Below are 14,869 nucleotides of genomic sequence, written 5' to 3' on the forward strand. Positions count from 1 at the left end.
ATAAAAAACACCTGAAAAGAAAGTAAAGGCAAAGGATCCACAAACAGAGCAAAAGGGAGGTCCAATAAAAAATCTAGGGAAGGGACAGGGAACCTTGGCTAGGGTTCGCATAAATCTTCTTTCGTGCAGCGCCCAAGCAGTAGCATATAGCGCGAGAGCTCGCGCACTGGTGCAGGCATTTCGGCCCATCCTCCTGCACCAGCCGTGGGGGAGAGTTTATTGATTGCTATTCAGAGTCATCATAAAATTCACCATCATCAGAGAGCTCATCAAACGATCGGATATCAAGCTGGTAACGGAGGATCCCCCCAATCCCACCAAAACCTCTACAGAACTGGGATCCCTCTTGCGACTTGTTCGTGACAAATTCAAGCGTGCAACCAAATCGCTTATATTCGTTAGCAAACCACTCCAAGAGCGACATTTTCTCCTGAACCTCGAGCTCAGCTGCGTTGGCAGTATCCCTGAAGTTGTTCTGGTCAAGCTCCTGCTCTTTGTTCAAGTGCTTGATGATAATCTCACCAGTAGTGCTGTTTTTCAGTGTGAACCTATTGACATCGAGGTTCTCCCACACAATGAGAATTTCAACAGCACCCATCTCCAGAACTTTCAGCGTGTCATCCACACCGAAAACATATTTTCCAGTATCCTGGCTTATCTCCTCAAAGTATTTACCAATCAAGCGCTTTTCTTGAATGAACTTCACGTTGGCCAATATCTCTGAAGACAACTCGATGGCCTGGTTGAAACCATTCTCACCACCGTAAGAAACATCGACCACATTCAGTATCTTGGCCTGAAGACGAGGATCGAACATGTCAGATTGACTCAACTCAGTTTTGAAGTCTGCTGATCCAGCCAGTATAAGTCCTGAAACATTGGGCTGGCTACTTGATGGATTAATGAAAAACTGCGTTGCTAGCTCAGCCGTCTTCCTCACATAGTTGTGGCGCTTCTCCATTCGAAGACGAGCAAAACGAAGAGCTGACTGCCCACCTCTTCCATGCTTCTTCGGCAGGTCCACACTGAATTTGTGAAGCACCTCCCTCGTATTACCACTCAGAGTCCCAAAGAGAGTCCCATTACCATCCATAACAATGAAACCAAACTTATCATCGGATTCTAAGAGTTCATTCAGAGCTTCAGTATGGAACTTGTTGTCACACAGGTACAGAGATGCATTGATGGCCCTGAAAGGCTCAAAATCAATGGTCACCTTCTTCTCCTTTCCATCGTCAGTGACAATTGTGCCAGTGTACAGCACAAGCCCATTAGAAGGAACTTTGTTGTAAAGCTTGAGCCTCTGCTGAGCTGACGTGATCGCGCCGAGCACAGATTGTCGATTCACCCTGCTCTTGATGTTTGACGCAGTACCAAACTCATCGCCGAGCATTTTGGTAACTCGAGAGATTTGATCACGAGGAGGCATGATCAGAGAAATCATGCTTGTGCCATTGCCTCTTGCAGCTTCCAAAGCCTTAATCAATTTCTTGATCTTCCATATCTCGATGTTCTTGTCAGTCTCATGACCATCAGCCATCTCTACGTTTAAAAGCTCACAGCAAAAGCAGCCAAGCGACCTGAAAATAACAATCCATCGACTCCATAAAACCAAGCACCACATCACTACAACCAGCACAATCATTCAGTAAAAACCAACAACTTTTAATCGATCGACGCATTCAGTGAAGACTCTGAACCTACAACAGACATCTCCCAATCCATCAACCCCTCCAATCGAGACGACCGAATGATCATAACCATCTTCCGATCAATCAATTAACACCCATAAACACGCCGTGAAGAAAAAAGGCACCCAAAGGCTCAACAAGCACACTATTCCATGACAATTCAGTTGAAAGAACAACATATTCTAAACAACCGACCACTCGAATACCGACGACAAAACGAAAGAAGCATCATAACCACAACACAACAGACTCAAAACACACGAGTATTTCCCCATCTTTCTCGGCAGGTCGTGCCAAATCCACAGATCTCCGCCACGGGAAAAAGAGTCGATCAGGCAAAAGACCAGCTTTTTTCATCATGGGAAAAAAACTGTCGTCATCATCAGGCATAAAAATATCTACCATCCACACAGAACACCAATGACCCCCAATTGACCATGAACCAAAAACCAAACAAAAACCCAGACAGACAACAAGATATGCAATCCCGAAAATCGTCGAACCAACAAAAACCGGGCTCACCGCCACCCTAATCAACATAAAAAAACAAAACAAGAACACGAACTCCAGGAATCGCACGACCAAGAACTGGGAAACAACAAGATCAATCCCAAGAATGCAGAGAATCAACAGCACGGGAAAGAAAAACGACGGCGATGGTATGGAAGAGGAGATGATAACCTGGGAGATGCGTGAGGACGAGAGGTCGCGGGGCGATGATGGCACGAGGAGGAGGAATGACGATGGGGGAATGTTTGCTCGAGCGTTCTGATTATAATAATGGGACGAAGAAACGAAGCTGGCGTGTTTTTTCTTTATAGCGGAAACCCTAACCCTGGTTCAACTAACCACGGTTAAGGCGCGCGCGCGCGAGCTGGACCGGCTTGTGAAGCAGGGTGGGTTGGTACGAGGATGTAACGACGCGAGAGAAGACTCCATAGAATCCAAGTTTGACACGAGTCCCAAGCCCAAACCCTCCCCTCCCTCCAAAAGAAAAGAAAAAAAAAAAAAACGAGAGGTCGGTCGAGTTCGATTCAGGTCGTGAGTGGATAGGCTCCGTGGAGCTTCGGTACGGCGATTAACTCACCGAATCTTGCCCGCCCGCCCGCCTTTGACAAGGGTGAGGTGCGCGTGTTTCGTTCCTGGCCTCCCTGTCTCGAGTAATCTCGATCCGCGCTTCTCCATTCGTTTTCGATATCAATCACCCAAGGCCATGAGCACCGGGACGTCCTGACCAACTTAGTAAGTTACTGATTGAACATAACAAGAGCGCAATTTGTACACTGCGAATTGTAAATGTTTCCGCAATGTGTTATTTAACTAGTGCCTCGTTAACGAAATCTTTCAAACGTTCAGTATTTCATATTAAGAGATGTCAGAGCATTTCATAGAGAAGGGGGACTTTATTTTATAAACTTTAGAGTTAATAACACGAAAAATCCCAAATCAATACATCTACAATAGATTTATCCCAAATTAATTTTTTGATCACCAAAAACTCCAAACTGGTATACCTGTGACAATTTTATCCTAAACTAATTTTTTGATCACCAAAAATCCTAAACTGGTACACTTGCGACAAATTTACCCTCCATAAAATTAGATTAATACCACGAAAAATTACAAATTGATAAATCTGTGACAAATGGAGGGGTAAAATTCCAAACTGATACACCCGTCAACTATTACGTGTCATCTAACTTAGCAATTTAACAGTAAAATTTAACGGAAACTTACAATAGATCGATGAAATCCATTCAATAATCTCTCTTTTGAGGCAAAATTTCAAATAAGGGCATGAAAGTGCCCTCATTTTCTCAAATAAGAGCCTGAAGTGGCCATATTAGTCTCAAATAAAGACCTGACTTCACTGGCCAAATGGTATTTTCGTCTTTTAATTTTTTTTAAATTTTTTTCTTTCTTTTTTCCCTTTTCTATTTTTTTCTTTTCCTTTTCCTTTTCCTTTTTCTTTTTTTTTTTCCTCTCTTCCCTCCGCTAGCTATCGCCAGGGCCGGTGGAGGCCGCCCTCGCCGGTGTCAGGCGAAGGCGAGGCCAGCCCGGGCAAAGGCGAGGCTAGCCCAGGCGAGGCGACCCTCGCTAGATCTGGGGAGGGTCGCCCTCGACCGCCCAACCTAGGCAAGACAACTCTCATTAAACGCCGTCGAGGGCGACTCTTGCCCGACGCCGGCAAGGGCGACCCTTGCCTGAGGCCGACGACCTCGCAGTGATGGTTGGGAGGGAAGAATAAAAAAGGAAAAAGAAAAGAGAAAAAGAAAAAGAAAGTTAAAAAAAACACAAAAAAATATATACTCATAATTTTTTTTTGACTAAAATACCACTTATCCGACGACGGAATAGTCACTGGCTACCCAAATGTCCTTATTTGAGATAATTTAGCTACTTCATGCCCTTTTTTAAGACAATGTCAACTTCAAGCTTTTATTTGAGAAAATGACCCCACTTCGGACCAAATTTTGGAATTTTCCCCTCTTTTGATGATAACCAATTTGTTTCAAATCGAAATGAATCTAAAATAATTTCTTTTTGGCCCCTCAGGTTAATTTAAATCATAATAGCGAGGCCCGCGAGGGGTCACTTTTGTGATTTCCCATTTTTCCTGAACTGGCGAAGGCAAAAAAGACACGCATTTTGGCGGGCACTTGGCCCATCAGAAACCCTAAACTTGCTCGAAGCTCTGTCAATGGCGGACGAAGCGGCTCCGCTCCTGAGCCTCGCCGAGATCGGCGGCCGGGGGCGGGCGCTGGTGGCGGCCCGGCCGCTGCGCGGCGGCGAAATCGTCCTCCGGGACTCTCCGATCCTCCTCTACTCCGCCCTTCCCTTCACCAAACAACCGCCTCCTCCTCCTCCTTCTTCTTCTTCGACTCCTCGCTACTGCGACGGTTGCTTCAAAATCTTGCCTCAGCCCTCCACGTCGCGCGCCGTCCCGTGCCCCTCGTGCGGTCGCCACGCGTTCTGCGGCCCCGGCTGCCTCTCCGCCGCCGCCGCGACGTCGCACACCCCCTGGGCCTGTCTCGCGCTGTCCCGCCTGGTCGCTTGCCCCCTGCTCGACGGCCAGCCCCTCGAGCGCCACGTCCAGGCTCGGTTCCTGATCGCCGCTTTCAATCTCGCCGCCGTCTCCCCTTCCGATTTCCAGCTGTTGCTCTCTCTCCGGGGCCGAGAGGCCCTCGCCGGCGGCAGCGGCGGCGGCGGCGACACCGTCTCGGCCGCGCTGTTCCTGCATCCGCTGCTCGCCTCGGTTTGCCCTCCCCCTCCGCCGGCTTCGCCTTTTCCTCGGGGGTTTTCTGTTGAGATGATCGTCGCGTTGCTGTCGAGGGACAAGCTCAATGCTTTCGGTTTGATGGAGCCGGTTTCGTCGCAGGACGGCGGCGGCGGCGAAGTGGATGGGGAGAGATCGGTGAGAGCTTACGGTATTTATCCTAGAGCTTCGTTCTTCAACCACGACTGCCTGCCAAATGCTTGTAGATTTGACTACGTGGACTCTGCTTCCGATGGCAATGCTGATATAATCGTGCGGATGATCCATGATGTTCCTCAAGGGAGAGAGATCTGCTTGAGTTATTTTCCGGTCAACTTGAATTATGCGAATAGGCAGAGAAGGTTGATGGAAGACTATGGGTTCGCCTGCGACTGCGATCGCTGCAAGGTCGAGGCCAATTGGTCCGATGAGGAGAATGAGCACAATGAGAGTGGCGAAGACGACGATGGCGATGGTGAAGGGATGGATGAGGACGCCGATGAACAGATGAGCGGGTCGGAGGCGGGTATTGCGGAGGAGAAAGAGACCGATTTCCCCCATGCGTATTTCTTCATCAGGTATATGTGCAACAGGAAGAACTGCGGCGGGACGATGGCTCCTTTGCCTCCGTCGAACAGCGCACCTTCTGATGTAATGGAGTGTAATGTGTGCGGTCAGCTCAGGAATGCGGATGAAGAGACGGAAGCCGATGGAGAAGAGGATATGGACGAGTGAGCTCCCCCATTTTTGATCTTGTATGAAGCTCTTCTACTCATAGACTCACTTCCATGTTTTTCTCTCTAATGCATCCCTTAGCCTAGCTCTCCAGCCAAGTCAGCTGTGAGTCGATGCATAACAGTAGAGGGACCTGGTTGGCTAACTTGTAGAACTTTGCTTCAAAATCCAATGTTCTTGTGGCGAAAGTTGTGGATTGCGAGTACTCTTGAGTTTCTATTGTCACCCATTTTGAGGGAAAAAATTGAGTTTGTAATGCCGAATGCCATGTGCAATGTGACTATGGTGGAGCTATTATTCTCCGGAGGTGAATTTTCTTTCTTTATTTACATTGAGGATAGTGTGTAACATCTGATAAATGAAGTAAGGGGAAGTTTTACCATGAGTTCCTTCATGAAATCAAGTATGCGTACTGATAGACTTGAATGTTCTGTGAATCCTATAAGTTGACTAAGTTGCTCACAGTTGTCAGATCTTCAGATTTTGCAGCTCTTTGGCATTAGAAAAGGTGGTTGAATCTGATGAAAAGTAATTTGATCTGATATTGCGGCACATGATTTCCCAACCAAATGATGTTTGGGAGGTGAAAAAAATTGCCATATGTGTTTTGATTCGACTGTGCAGCATTCGCGATTTCTAACTGTCTTTATAAAGGCTGTTTGTGGATCTTAAGGGACAGGTTTTTTCAGCGAGTCATCCTCGTCCTTGGGGCTATATGGCCTGGTTGTGTTTTGACTTGTGAGCTGGTGAATTTTCCATTTCTTCTTCGATCACTCGTTTGACGGCCAAAGACATGTCTGGCATATGGTGCTAGTTTCTCTAATCGAAGCTCGATGGTCTTTGCCCCTTGTCCCTAATCTCACCCATGTAAGGAACTTCGCCTTTTCCTTGAGTTTGAGTCGACAACTCAAGGAAAAGGCTCCTCAAGGAAAAGGTGAAGCAACAGATTCGTCACGTGCTGGTGGTATGTCTGGCAAAGTGACATACTTCTCGATCTTCTCTTCCTCCTAGTTCCAAGCGACAGTCTCGTCTAACTCCACATTTTGATTGATCATCAGCTTCTTTGTTGTTAGATTATAGACGTAATAGCCTTTTGACTGGTCTCTGTAGCTGATGAATATTCCTCTTTGTCTTCTTCTGCCCGATCCATGTTTCGACTGGAGTTTTGTTCTAGACTGCTTCTGCCTAGAATGAGTTAGGAAGTCTTTTCTCCCTTAGCATGGACCTTGCCATCTTCATGACGGTTCTATTCCTTTTTTTTTTTGCAACTCCATTTTGCTATGAGGCACAGCCAACTATTAGTTGATCATGAACGTCTTAGTCCTCACAGAATTTGTCGAGCTCGTTGGAGTTGTATTTGATGCCTTAGGTGCTTCATTGGATCTTGATTCCCACCCACTTTGCTTCTCGACGTGATTTTTGAATTTCTTGAAAATCGAGAAAACTTCTGATCTTTCTCAAAGAAAGTAGACCCGATGACGAAGAGAATAAAATACTTATATCGGCTGGGTGCGGGGGTCCTCATTGGACCATATACATCCAGAATGAACTAAGTTTCAATGGTTTTTTATAGCACTCCATGCACTTCCAGATGCGAATGACTGCCTTTGTTATTTTCCAATGAGACAGCCTTCACAAACATCTAAGATGAAAGTCTCTCATCATATTTTTTCTGATGGAAAATCTTTAGCTTAGTAAAAGTTGAAGTGGCCAAGTCTCCGGTGCCATAACCATGAATCATCAACTCGAGTTCTTTTGGTCAAAATCAACTTGAGTTTTCATAGCTATATTTTCGTCATATTTTCATCGAATTGGAAAGTTCTTATTCTCCAATTTAACAAAGGCAATAATTTGATTTTTGTACTTATCGTAGATGGTGTATGTATCTCCATTAAAATATAAAGAATAACCATTTTGTGTCATATGGCCCACACTGAGTAAAAGTTTTGTGCTAGACTAGGGACTAGATCTGCGTTATGAATAATATCTTCGGCCTTTAATTGTTTCAATTTTCCTTTCACATTGACTAATGCGCTGCTGCCCAATCTCATTTGGGTTTTCGCAGATGTATCAATATTGTTGAACATAGTTCATCACAGTCATGTGATTACTACACCACTATCAACATGTATAATTTTTTTCGACGTTTGCCAGTTCGCTTGCGCTGAACATATTATCCGTATTTTCCTTTTCTTCAACATAATTAGCTCGATAATTTGTTTTCAACCAAAATTTTTTTTATACGTGGCTATATCTTTTACGTGAGGGCTATTGTGGTTGGTTTATCTAGAAACCAACAATCTTTTTCTAACTGATTTATTTTCTTGCAAATACTGCAGGGTAGATTTTTTTTTTTTTTTTCCTTCGAAGAGGTTTCTCCTTCTCTTTTATTTTTCCACGAGCTCCTTATACCCTCTTTAGATTTATGAGACCGCATGTTTATTTTAGGCTGAAAATCACTTTCAACGGAATCTTCATCTTGTAGCATTAGTCTTTTTCCATACGCCTCTAGAGATCCAATTAATTCACTCACTAACATGGTTTTTAAACCCTTAGATTATTCTATAGAGGTGACAATAGGATTGTATATGTCTAATAAGTGTTGCAAATACTTTTTCTACTACCCCGATATCATCTCCATAAGCCCTCATTTGATTTACTTGTCCTTCTAATCTTCCACATTATTGTTTGAGAGTCTCATAATTGTTTATTTTAGCATTTTGAAGAGATTGAAATCTAATGGCACAGGCCTTTGTTGTGTCTTGGAACTCTTCTTTAGTATGTCGTTATATCTTGTTACGAGTTTGAGCTGTATACAAAATCCAATCCGATTGGAGGATGAAATTGGTTTGTTAAACTGATCTTGTTGGATTAAAGCCCAGCACACTTATCCTATTTGGATTAGAACTGATAGAGGGGGCTGTTGTAATCTTATCCAAGCCGCACATTAACTGGACTCCTTATAGCCGAACAAAAAATAGGAGTTTGTATGGATTAGGGACTTGCAAAACGGACCGCTCAAACCAGGAACCGCCCGGACCAGACTGATCCGGCCGGTTTAGTCCGGTCCCCGGGAGTGTCGGTCCGGTTTCTAATTTCTAAAAGTGGAACCGGTGTCCAGACGGTCCTGTGCCAAAGGAACCAAACTGAACCGGACTGACCGGACCAGACTGACTACATATATATATTTTTTATCATTAATAAAATGAATTCGAAATTTCGAACTCTTGATCCCATGTTTATAAATAACTCTTCATTTCAATGTCCTAAAGGAAATTAATCCTAAAGGAAATTAATCAGCAAGGTTAAAAAGTTTTAGTATAGTGCATTGACTGTTTGACGTAATAGTAAGTGTAAGAAATTGAAGAAATAAATACAATCAGTTGGTTGGTCTGGTTCCATTGGACTAGATTGGACCGGTGGAATTGAAAAGCAAATTGGATGGGGAACTGATCACCCCTAATATGGATATGTTGGTGCTCGTCAGAAGTGAAAAGAGAAACGTGGATTTGCGTGGGGCTGTGTGTGCCGTTGACTTCTTCAAGCCTTAAAGTGGAGTTCTCTTTTCGTTGGTGGCACAGAGGAGATCCGAACATTGGGTGAAGTTTGTGCAGACATCAAATTTAGGCGTTTTCTTCGTGAAGACGCGAGTGTTTGGAGTTCTCCGTGTTTTGTTTATTGAGCAATTATGTGAAGCCAAACACTACGGATTTGAGTGTAATCTTGGGCAGGGAAACACTTGAATGTTGTGAACTCTGTAATTCTCAAATTGATTGGTGGATTATTTGCAGTTGGCTCTCCCCGTCAAGTGGCCGCTGATGGTCGGGTTGAATCGCGTAAATCTTTCCTTATTATTCCTCGTTTAGTTTCTCTAGTGATTTTGTTCTCTTGCGTTATTTTAGAATACGTCTTTGTGGTCTTTGCTCCAATGGTTCGTGGAAATATTGTTTCCAAGAGTGCTTGTTGGATGACATGCAGAGCCCTTGCAACTTTTTTGTAGTTGCTCCGTCGGAAGCTTGTACCTTCCTACGGAGCCACATATCCTTTCTCCATGATGTCCAAGAAATCTTGTGCCATGAAGAAAGTAGTCATTTTAATGCTCCAATAAATATAGTTATTTTCGTCGAAAGTAGGAATGGTAGTGAGGTAGAGTTGGCCATTGTTTAGGAGTCGGATATTTAGGTGGGTGATTTTAGTAGTAGGTGGATAGGACTCAAGCCCAACACCAACCGAATGAGGCTCTGATACCACCGTTAGCTTTTGGTGTATGTCTGTGGAATTTACTCAGCAAAGGAACAAGGAAGGAGCTTTTGGAGCTGCTTCTATTATCAAAATGATTGGTACAAGGGATTTATGGAGCTGTAGTTGATCTGAACATGAATGAACGAGCATGTAGCCTTTTTATAGTCCTTCCAAATCGACTCTTCTGCTAAGAATCTCCGTCGGAAACAGAGAAATTTGCTTCATTTTACATGTCGGGCAGATTTTTAGCCATTACTTCTAAACACCCACCAACTTAGCTAGAACCACAAACTATAACTACTCACTACAGATCTAAAAACTTGTAGAGTCTTGGCTTTCCTGGATAAATTGGCCACAACTTCAACAAAATTTAATCAAAAAGAAAATGTTGCAGTGGAAGATTTCATTTGCCCAAAACTTTGTCATCCTTCAGACTACCTATCCAAATTGGAGAATAATGAAGACGACTGAAACAAGAGAATCATCTGATAATGATATACATAAACATCCAAAATGTCCATCGTTCAAAACATTTAGAGAAGGAAATAAGCACGACTAAAAACAGGAGGACAATTATTCATGACAACAATCAACAACCAATCACCAGATAATTATCGAGCATCAGCCATTAGAAGAAAAACCTAAAAATGGAAAAAAGAAATTATTATACGAAGGCAACGGGAGGGTTCAAATTTAGCCGAGCACGGCATATACAGTCTGAATTATGGTGAGGATGAAGAGGAAGATGGCGGCAATGAGAGACAATATAGCCCAAGGACTCCCGAAGTAGTCTCGGTTGAGATGAGCCTTCCACTTGTTCCAGCGCGTCTCGCAGTGCATACCGATGTTCTCTTGCACGGCGTCAAGGCTGCTGTTGGATGCGAGCGGCACTCCCTCGCACAGAGAGTTGAATAGCTTGGCGACAGCCTTGTCGCTCCCGAGGGCATTCTGGATGATGCCTTCGGCGTGGAGCAGTGCGACATCCTGCTCACTGTTGATGATGTTGTCCATGAAGGTGACGTAGGCTGTGATCGCGTTCCCAGCCCCGATGTGCAAGCGCTCGAAAGTCATAAGGTTGAGGAACATGGACTCGGTGTGGTCCCCCACCTTGATAACGGGGAGCCTCAGGACCCCTCCGGTGAAGGAGATGTCCTCGAGACTGCCGGTCGGGCTCGTCTTGAACTGGATCCCGGCCTTGTGGAGCTCATTGGCCGACCGGATTATCGGCACGGTCTCCTTGGGGGCCGACCCGATTATCTCCTCAGTTTCCTGGATGGCCGACCCGATTATCTTCCCCCTGGCCAACGGGATTGTCTCCTCGTTCTCCTCGGTGGCCTGAAGCCCCACATTTTCCAGGTCGTGCTGGACCTTCTTGGTAGTCATCATCAGCTGACCCTTCCTGAAGACGTCCAGGACATGCAGGCATTTGCCGATGGGCCTGCCAGAGCAGTACTTTTTTTCTGTCGCAGAGCAGTACTTTTTTTCTGTTGCAGAGCAGTACTTGAGGATGAGCCTGTTGACGTCTTCCTGGTCCTGTGATGTTGGAGTCAAGTCAGTGCATTGAATACAAGATCGTTGTTGCGTCGATGCTACTTTCTCAAAAGAAATGGTTAATATCGTGAAAAATTCAAAATTAATAATTAATCACAAAAAATTTAAAATTAGTATATATGATAAATTTACTCTTCATTAAATTAAATTAATACCACGAAAAATCATAAACTAGTACACCTATGATAAACAGAGAGTAAAACCTCAAATTGGTACACCTGTCAACTACCATGTGTCATTCAACTCAGAAATTTGATCATAAAATTTAACGAAAAACTAATGAAGGGTAAAATTGTCATAAGCGTATCGGTTTGGGGTTTTTATGGTACAAAAATTAGTTTTGGGTAAATTTATCACATATGTACCAATTTGAGATTTTTTGTGGTATTAACCCAAAAGGAAAAAAGAAAGTCTCCTGTAGAGGTGACTATTAGAAAAGAGTTGCTAAAGATTTACTTTCCTTACAGTGTATATGTTATCATAAGTAAGGATTTATTAGTCAGCATAATATTTGGCATATCTCATATAATTAGTTAAGAAATATATAGTAGATTTTCCCTTTTCCTTTTCTGTTAATCAATGCCTTGTATAAAGTTTGTACTGTTGATAATTATAGTTGGGCAATTTGGGTTTATTTGATGAAGGAAAAATTAGAGACATACGTCTTCGTTAATTTTTATCATATCACTTGACTTTCCTAGTTCATGTAGGAAGCGAAGGAGTAGCAGTGGGAAGCCGCTATACGAGTTCTTCTATATCTCAAGAAAAACCCAGGATAAGAGATTTTGTTATTAGTCCCAACTTTATTTCACTTGACCGCCTTTTGTGATTCCGAGTGGGCGAGTTGCCCGATCACTCAACATTTAATCACGTGTTACTTTGTCATGCTTGGTGATTGTCCCATGTCTTGGAGAACCAAGAAGCAAATCACAGTTTCTCAATACTCTACTGAAGTTGAATATCGCGCTATGCCAATTGCCACTAGTGAATTGATTTGGTTGCACACTTACTTGCGTTCCTCGTGGTATTACACGACAAACCAATGGATCTTTATTGCGATAACCAAGCCGCTTTACACATTGCAACAAAACCCGGTATTTCACGTACGAACAAAGCATATTGCGAATGACGGCCACTTTGTTCAAGAATATGTATAGTCGGGGGCCATTAGAACCAAGCACGTACCCACTAGACTTTAACTGACAAACATTTTTACCAAGGCGCTGGGTCAAGATCGGTTCACATTTCTCATAAGCAAGTTGGGCATTCCTTTTTGTTTAAAATTTGATATATTAGTTATCATTAGCTAGGATTTATTAGCTAGCACAATATTTGATATATCTCTTATAATTAGTTAAGAGATATTTGGTAAATTTTCCCTTTTCCTTCAATGTCTTATAAATATATTTGTACTAACGATGAGCAATACAAGCAAAATTACGATTTCTCTCAGTGATAGATTTAAGAATGAAATTGTCGAATGATCTCGAACCGTGCATCCAACATTTTTAGAGCATTAGATTTGATGGATTCCATGTGAGGTTCATGTGAGATCAGAAAGATGTACTGTTAGGTGAACATAGTATGGCGGTTTATGTGCATGCAATAACCTCTCTAACGATGGAACGAAATCTAAGAAACTAACCTTCTTGTTATCGCTCTCGATGGCGACCAGCTCATACAGCACTAGCATCGGCAGCTGATTCTCCAGAATCAACATGTCCCGCGTTATGAACGACCGTCTGTATTTTAGCCTGTCGATGCTGAAGACGGGGTCGTTGGGCGCATAGCCATGCTTCTCCCCTATCGTGTGCTTCTCCTCTATCGTGGTCCTCATGATCTCGAGCATGAAGCAGCCATCCATGATCATCAACTCCAGGAACTGGTCTCCCGTGCACTCCTTCCACTTCCGATCCAGCTCGTCGTAACTGTCCTTGAGCTCATGCTCCACCTTCCTCAGGGACTCGAAGAAGGGCTTGTCGGACTTCTTGGATCGATCGAGGAACTGTTGGAGTGCGCGGCGCTTGTGTTTGTCCATTGGACGGAGCTGGTCCTTGTCGTGGTGGTAGGGGCCGAAAGAGACAACCTGCGGCTGGTAGGCCTCAGGTCTGAGGATGGTGATGTGGGCGGGGACCTTGTAGATGGACGGATCCTTCCAGTTCTGTTGCTCGATGGAGGGCATGCTGTTGTTGGCTGGGACGATCTGGTTGGTCTCGTTCGGGTCCGGGGAAGGCGGCGAGGGTGTCTCATAGGTTCCACAAGTTTCTGTTCTGATTGAGAGAAGAGGAGCACGATCCATGATGGAGAGAGACGGAATTGGAGGAGTGTATGAAGTTTGGGGTTGCTTGAGCCCAATGCCGGCCACCTATTTATAAACAAAGGTGTCAAAATGATCGTTGACCCCGTTTTAACTCATATGAAATGAGTTGAGTAATGTTAGTTCAAAATTTAATAATGGACTTTACTAGCATAATAATTTTTGAATCACCGTGTCACAAACGTACTGTTATTTTCACAGGTGATCAAGAACTGTTACTTCATAATCTATTTCCAGTAAATGGTTGAAAAACCCAATTAACTATAGATTAAGATTTTCCCCGTATCCAACTAACATTGGCCTCAAGTAAGGTTTCATTTCGGTCCTCCTCTCGACTTTGAGATGGATGTAAAACTCCTAAAGATAATTTTCTTTTATTAGGAAAGACGAAGAGTCCGGAAGGTGCATTCGTGAAGCTCCTTGTCCTTGTATCTCTGTATATTAAATGGCCAAGCCGCAGAGGCCACATGCGAGCTTTGATTTTTCTTCTGTGGTGAAGTTAATTCTTGACCAACCACCAAAGATCCGTGCCGGTGCAGAAACTACGGTCCACCACAGAATGGGGCCCAATCTGACCCTCTCGCTCGCTCTCCGGCTCCCCCAGCAATAAAGGAAAGGGGCAGTCGATTTGAGAACGTTGCAAAGTCTCGGTGGGCCCTCCTCCCACGTGTGCAAAGTCTACGAGTCTCCGGGACAAAATTGTTGTTTATTCTCATTTCCTATTAGGAACAACCCCAATGTAGATGATAGATAGCTCTTTCGCGAATTATCCGTACAAAAGTTTCGAGCCAAAAGTTGTAACCGTGAACATATTGTAGGAATTTTCGCTGCCAATGCTCTGTGAATTTGATGTACGCCTAATCGACATGCATGTATACTCCTTAAAAAGTAAGCCAATCAAGGGTCTCGAAATACCGTAGAATCTAATTAATTTGATGTTTATCAATCAATGCCGGACGATTGGGCACCAAATTGATCGGATCCTCTGTTCTTGTTCATATTTTTCACGCAATGTTACTATCGTATTCTATGAGCACGATTGATTTTGAAATCGATAATTTATGCATCGGGTTGAAT

General features: G+C 43.8%; 4 protein-coding genes across 4 annotated transcripts in view; 2 read left to right on the forward strand and 2 right to left on the reverse strand.

Moving 5' to 3' along the window:
* LOC115693714 (U2 small nuclear ribonucleoprotein A') overlaps window positions 1–14,869 on the forward strand; it is a 60,289-nt gene that overhangs the window by 11,303 nt on the left and 34,117 nt on the right. The gene's annotated exons all lie outside the window — the stretch shown is intronic.
* LOC115693710 (eukaryotic peptide chain release factor subunit 1-3-like) overlaps window positions 1–14,869 on the reverse strand; it is a 71,045-nt gene that overhangs the window by 479 nt on the left and 55,697 nt on the right. The window contains exons 2-3 of the mRNA XM_030620768.2: window positions 2,373–2,427; window positions 94–1,580 (exon numbers count right to left, since the gene is read on the reverse strand). Of these exons, the coding sequence (XP_030476628.1) occupies window positions 227–1,540 (1,314 nt within the window). The 5' untranslated portion in view covers window positions 1,541–1,580; window positions 2,373–2,427 and the 3' untranslated portion in view covers window positions 94–226. The remainder of the gene's footprint in view (window positions 1–93; window positions 1,581–2,372; window positions 2,428–14,869) is intronic.
* LOC115693711 (histone-lysine N-methyltransferase ASHR2) lies at window positions 4,339–6,067 on the forward strand. Its single transcript, XM_056319979.1, has one exon. The coding sequence runs from the start codon at window positions 4,393–4,395 to the stop codon at window positions 5,680–5,682; it is 1,290 nt and encodes a 429-aa protein (XP_056175954.1). The 5' UTR covers window positions 4,339–4,392; the 3' UTR covers window positions 5,683–6,067.
* Window positions 10,393–13,838, reverse strand: LOC115693718 (UPF0481 protein At3g47200-like). Its single transcript, XM_056319983.1, has 3 exons — window positions 13,121–13,838; window positions 11,249–11,457; window positions 10,393–11,149 (listed from the first exon to the last, which is right to left on the reverse strand). Exons 1-3 carry the CDS (start codon window positions 13,772–13,774, stop codon window positions 10,618–10,620), a joined length of 1,395 nt encoding a protein of 464 aa, XP_056175958.1. The 5' UTR covers window positions 13,775–13,838; the 3' UTR covers window positions 10,393–10,617.

Source organism: Syzygium oleosum, unplaced genomic scaffold (assembly GCF_021117445.2).
Source record: "Syzygium oleosum isolate NSW1041296 unplaced genomic scaffold, Sole_v2.1 Sole_v2.19, whole genome shotgun sequence".
Classification (NCBI taxonomy): Eukaryota; Viridiplantae; Streptophyta; class Magnoliopsida; order Myrtales; family Myrtaceae; genus Syzygium; species Syzygium oleosum.

Bases quoted from the DNA above. Each gene is read 5' to 3' on its own strand.
- LOC115693711 (XM_056319979.1), top strand. From the start codon at position 4,393: ATGGCGGACGAAGCGGCTCCGCTCCTGAGCCTCGCCGAGATCGGCGGC.
- LOC115693718 (XM_056319983.1), bottom strand. From the start codon at position 13,774: ATGGATCGTGCTCCTCTTCTCTCAATCAGAACAGAAACTTGTGGAACC. The intron at 11,458-13,120 runs GTTAGTTTCTTA...CCAACATCACAG, and splicing joins TCGAGAGCGATAACAAGAAG to GACCAGGAAGACGTCAACAG. The intron at 11,150-11,248 runs GAACGAGGAGAC...GGAGACCGTGCC, and splicing joins GGGCTTCAGGCCACCGAGGA to GATAATCCGGTCGGCCAATG.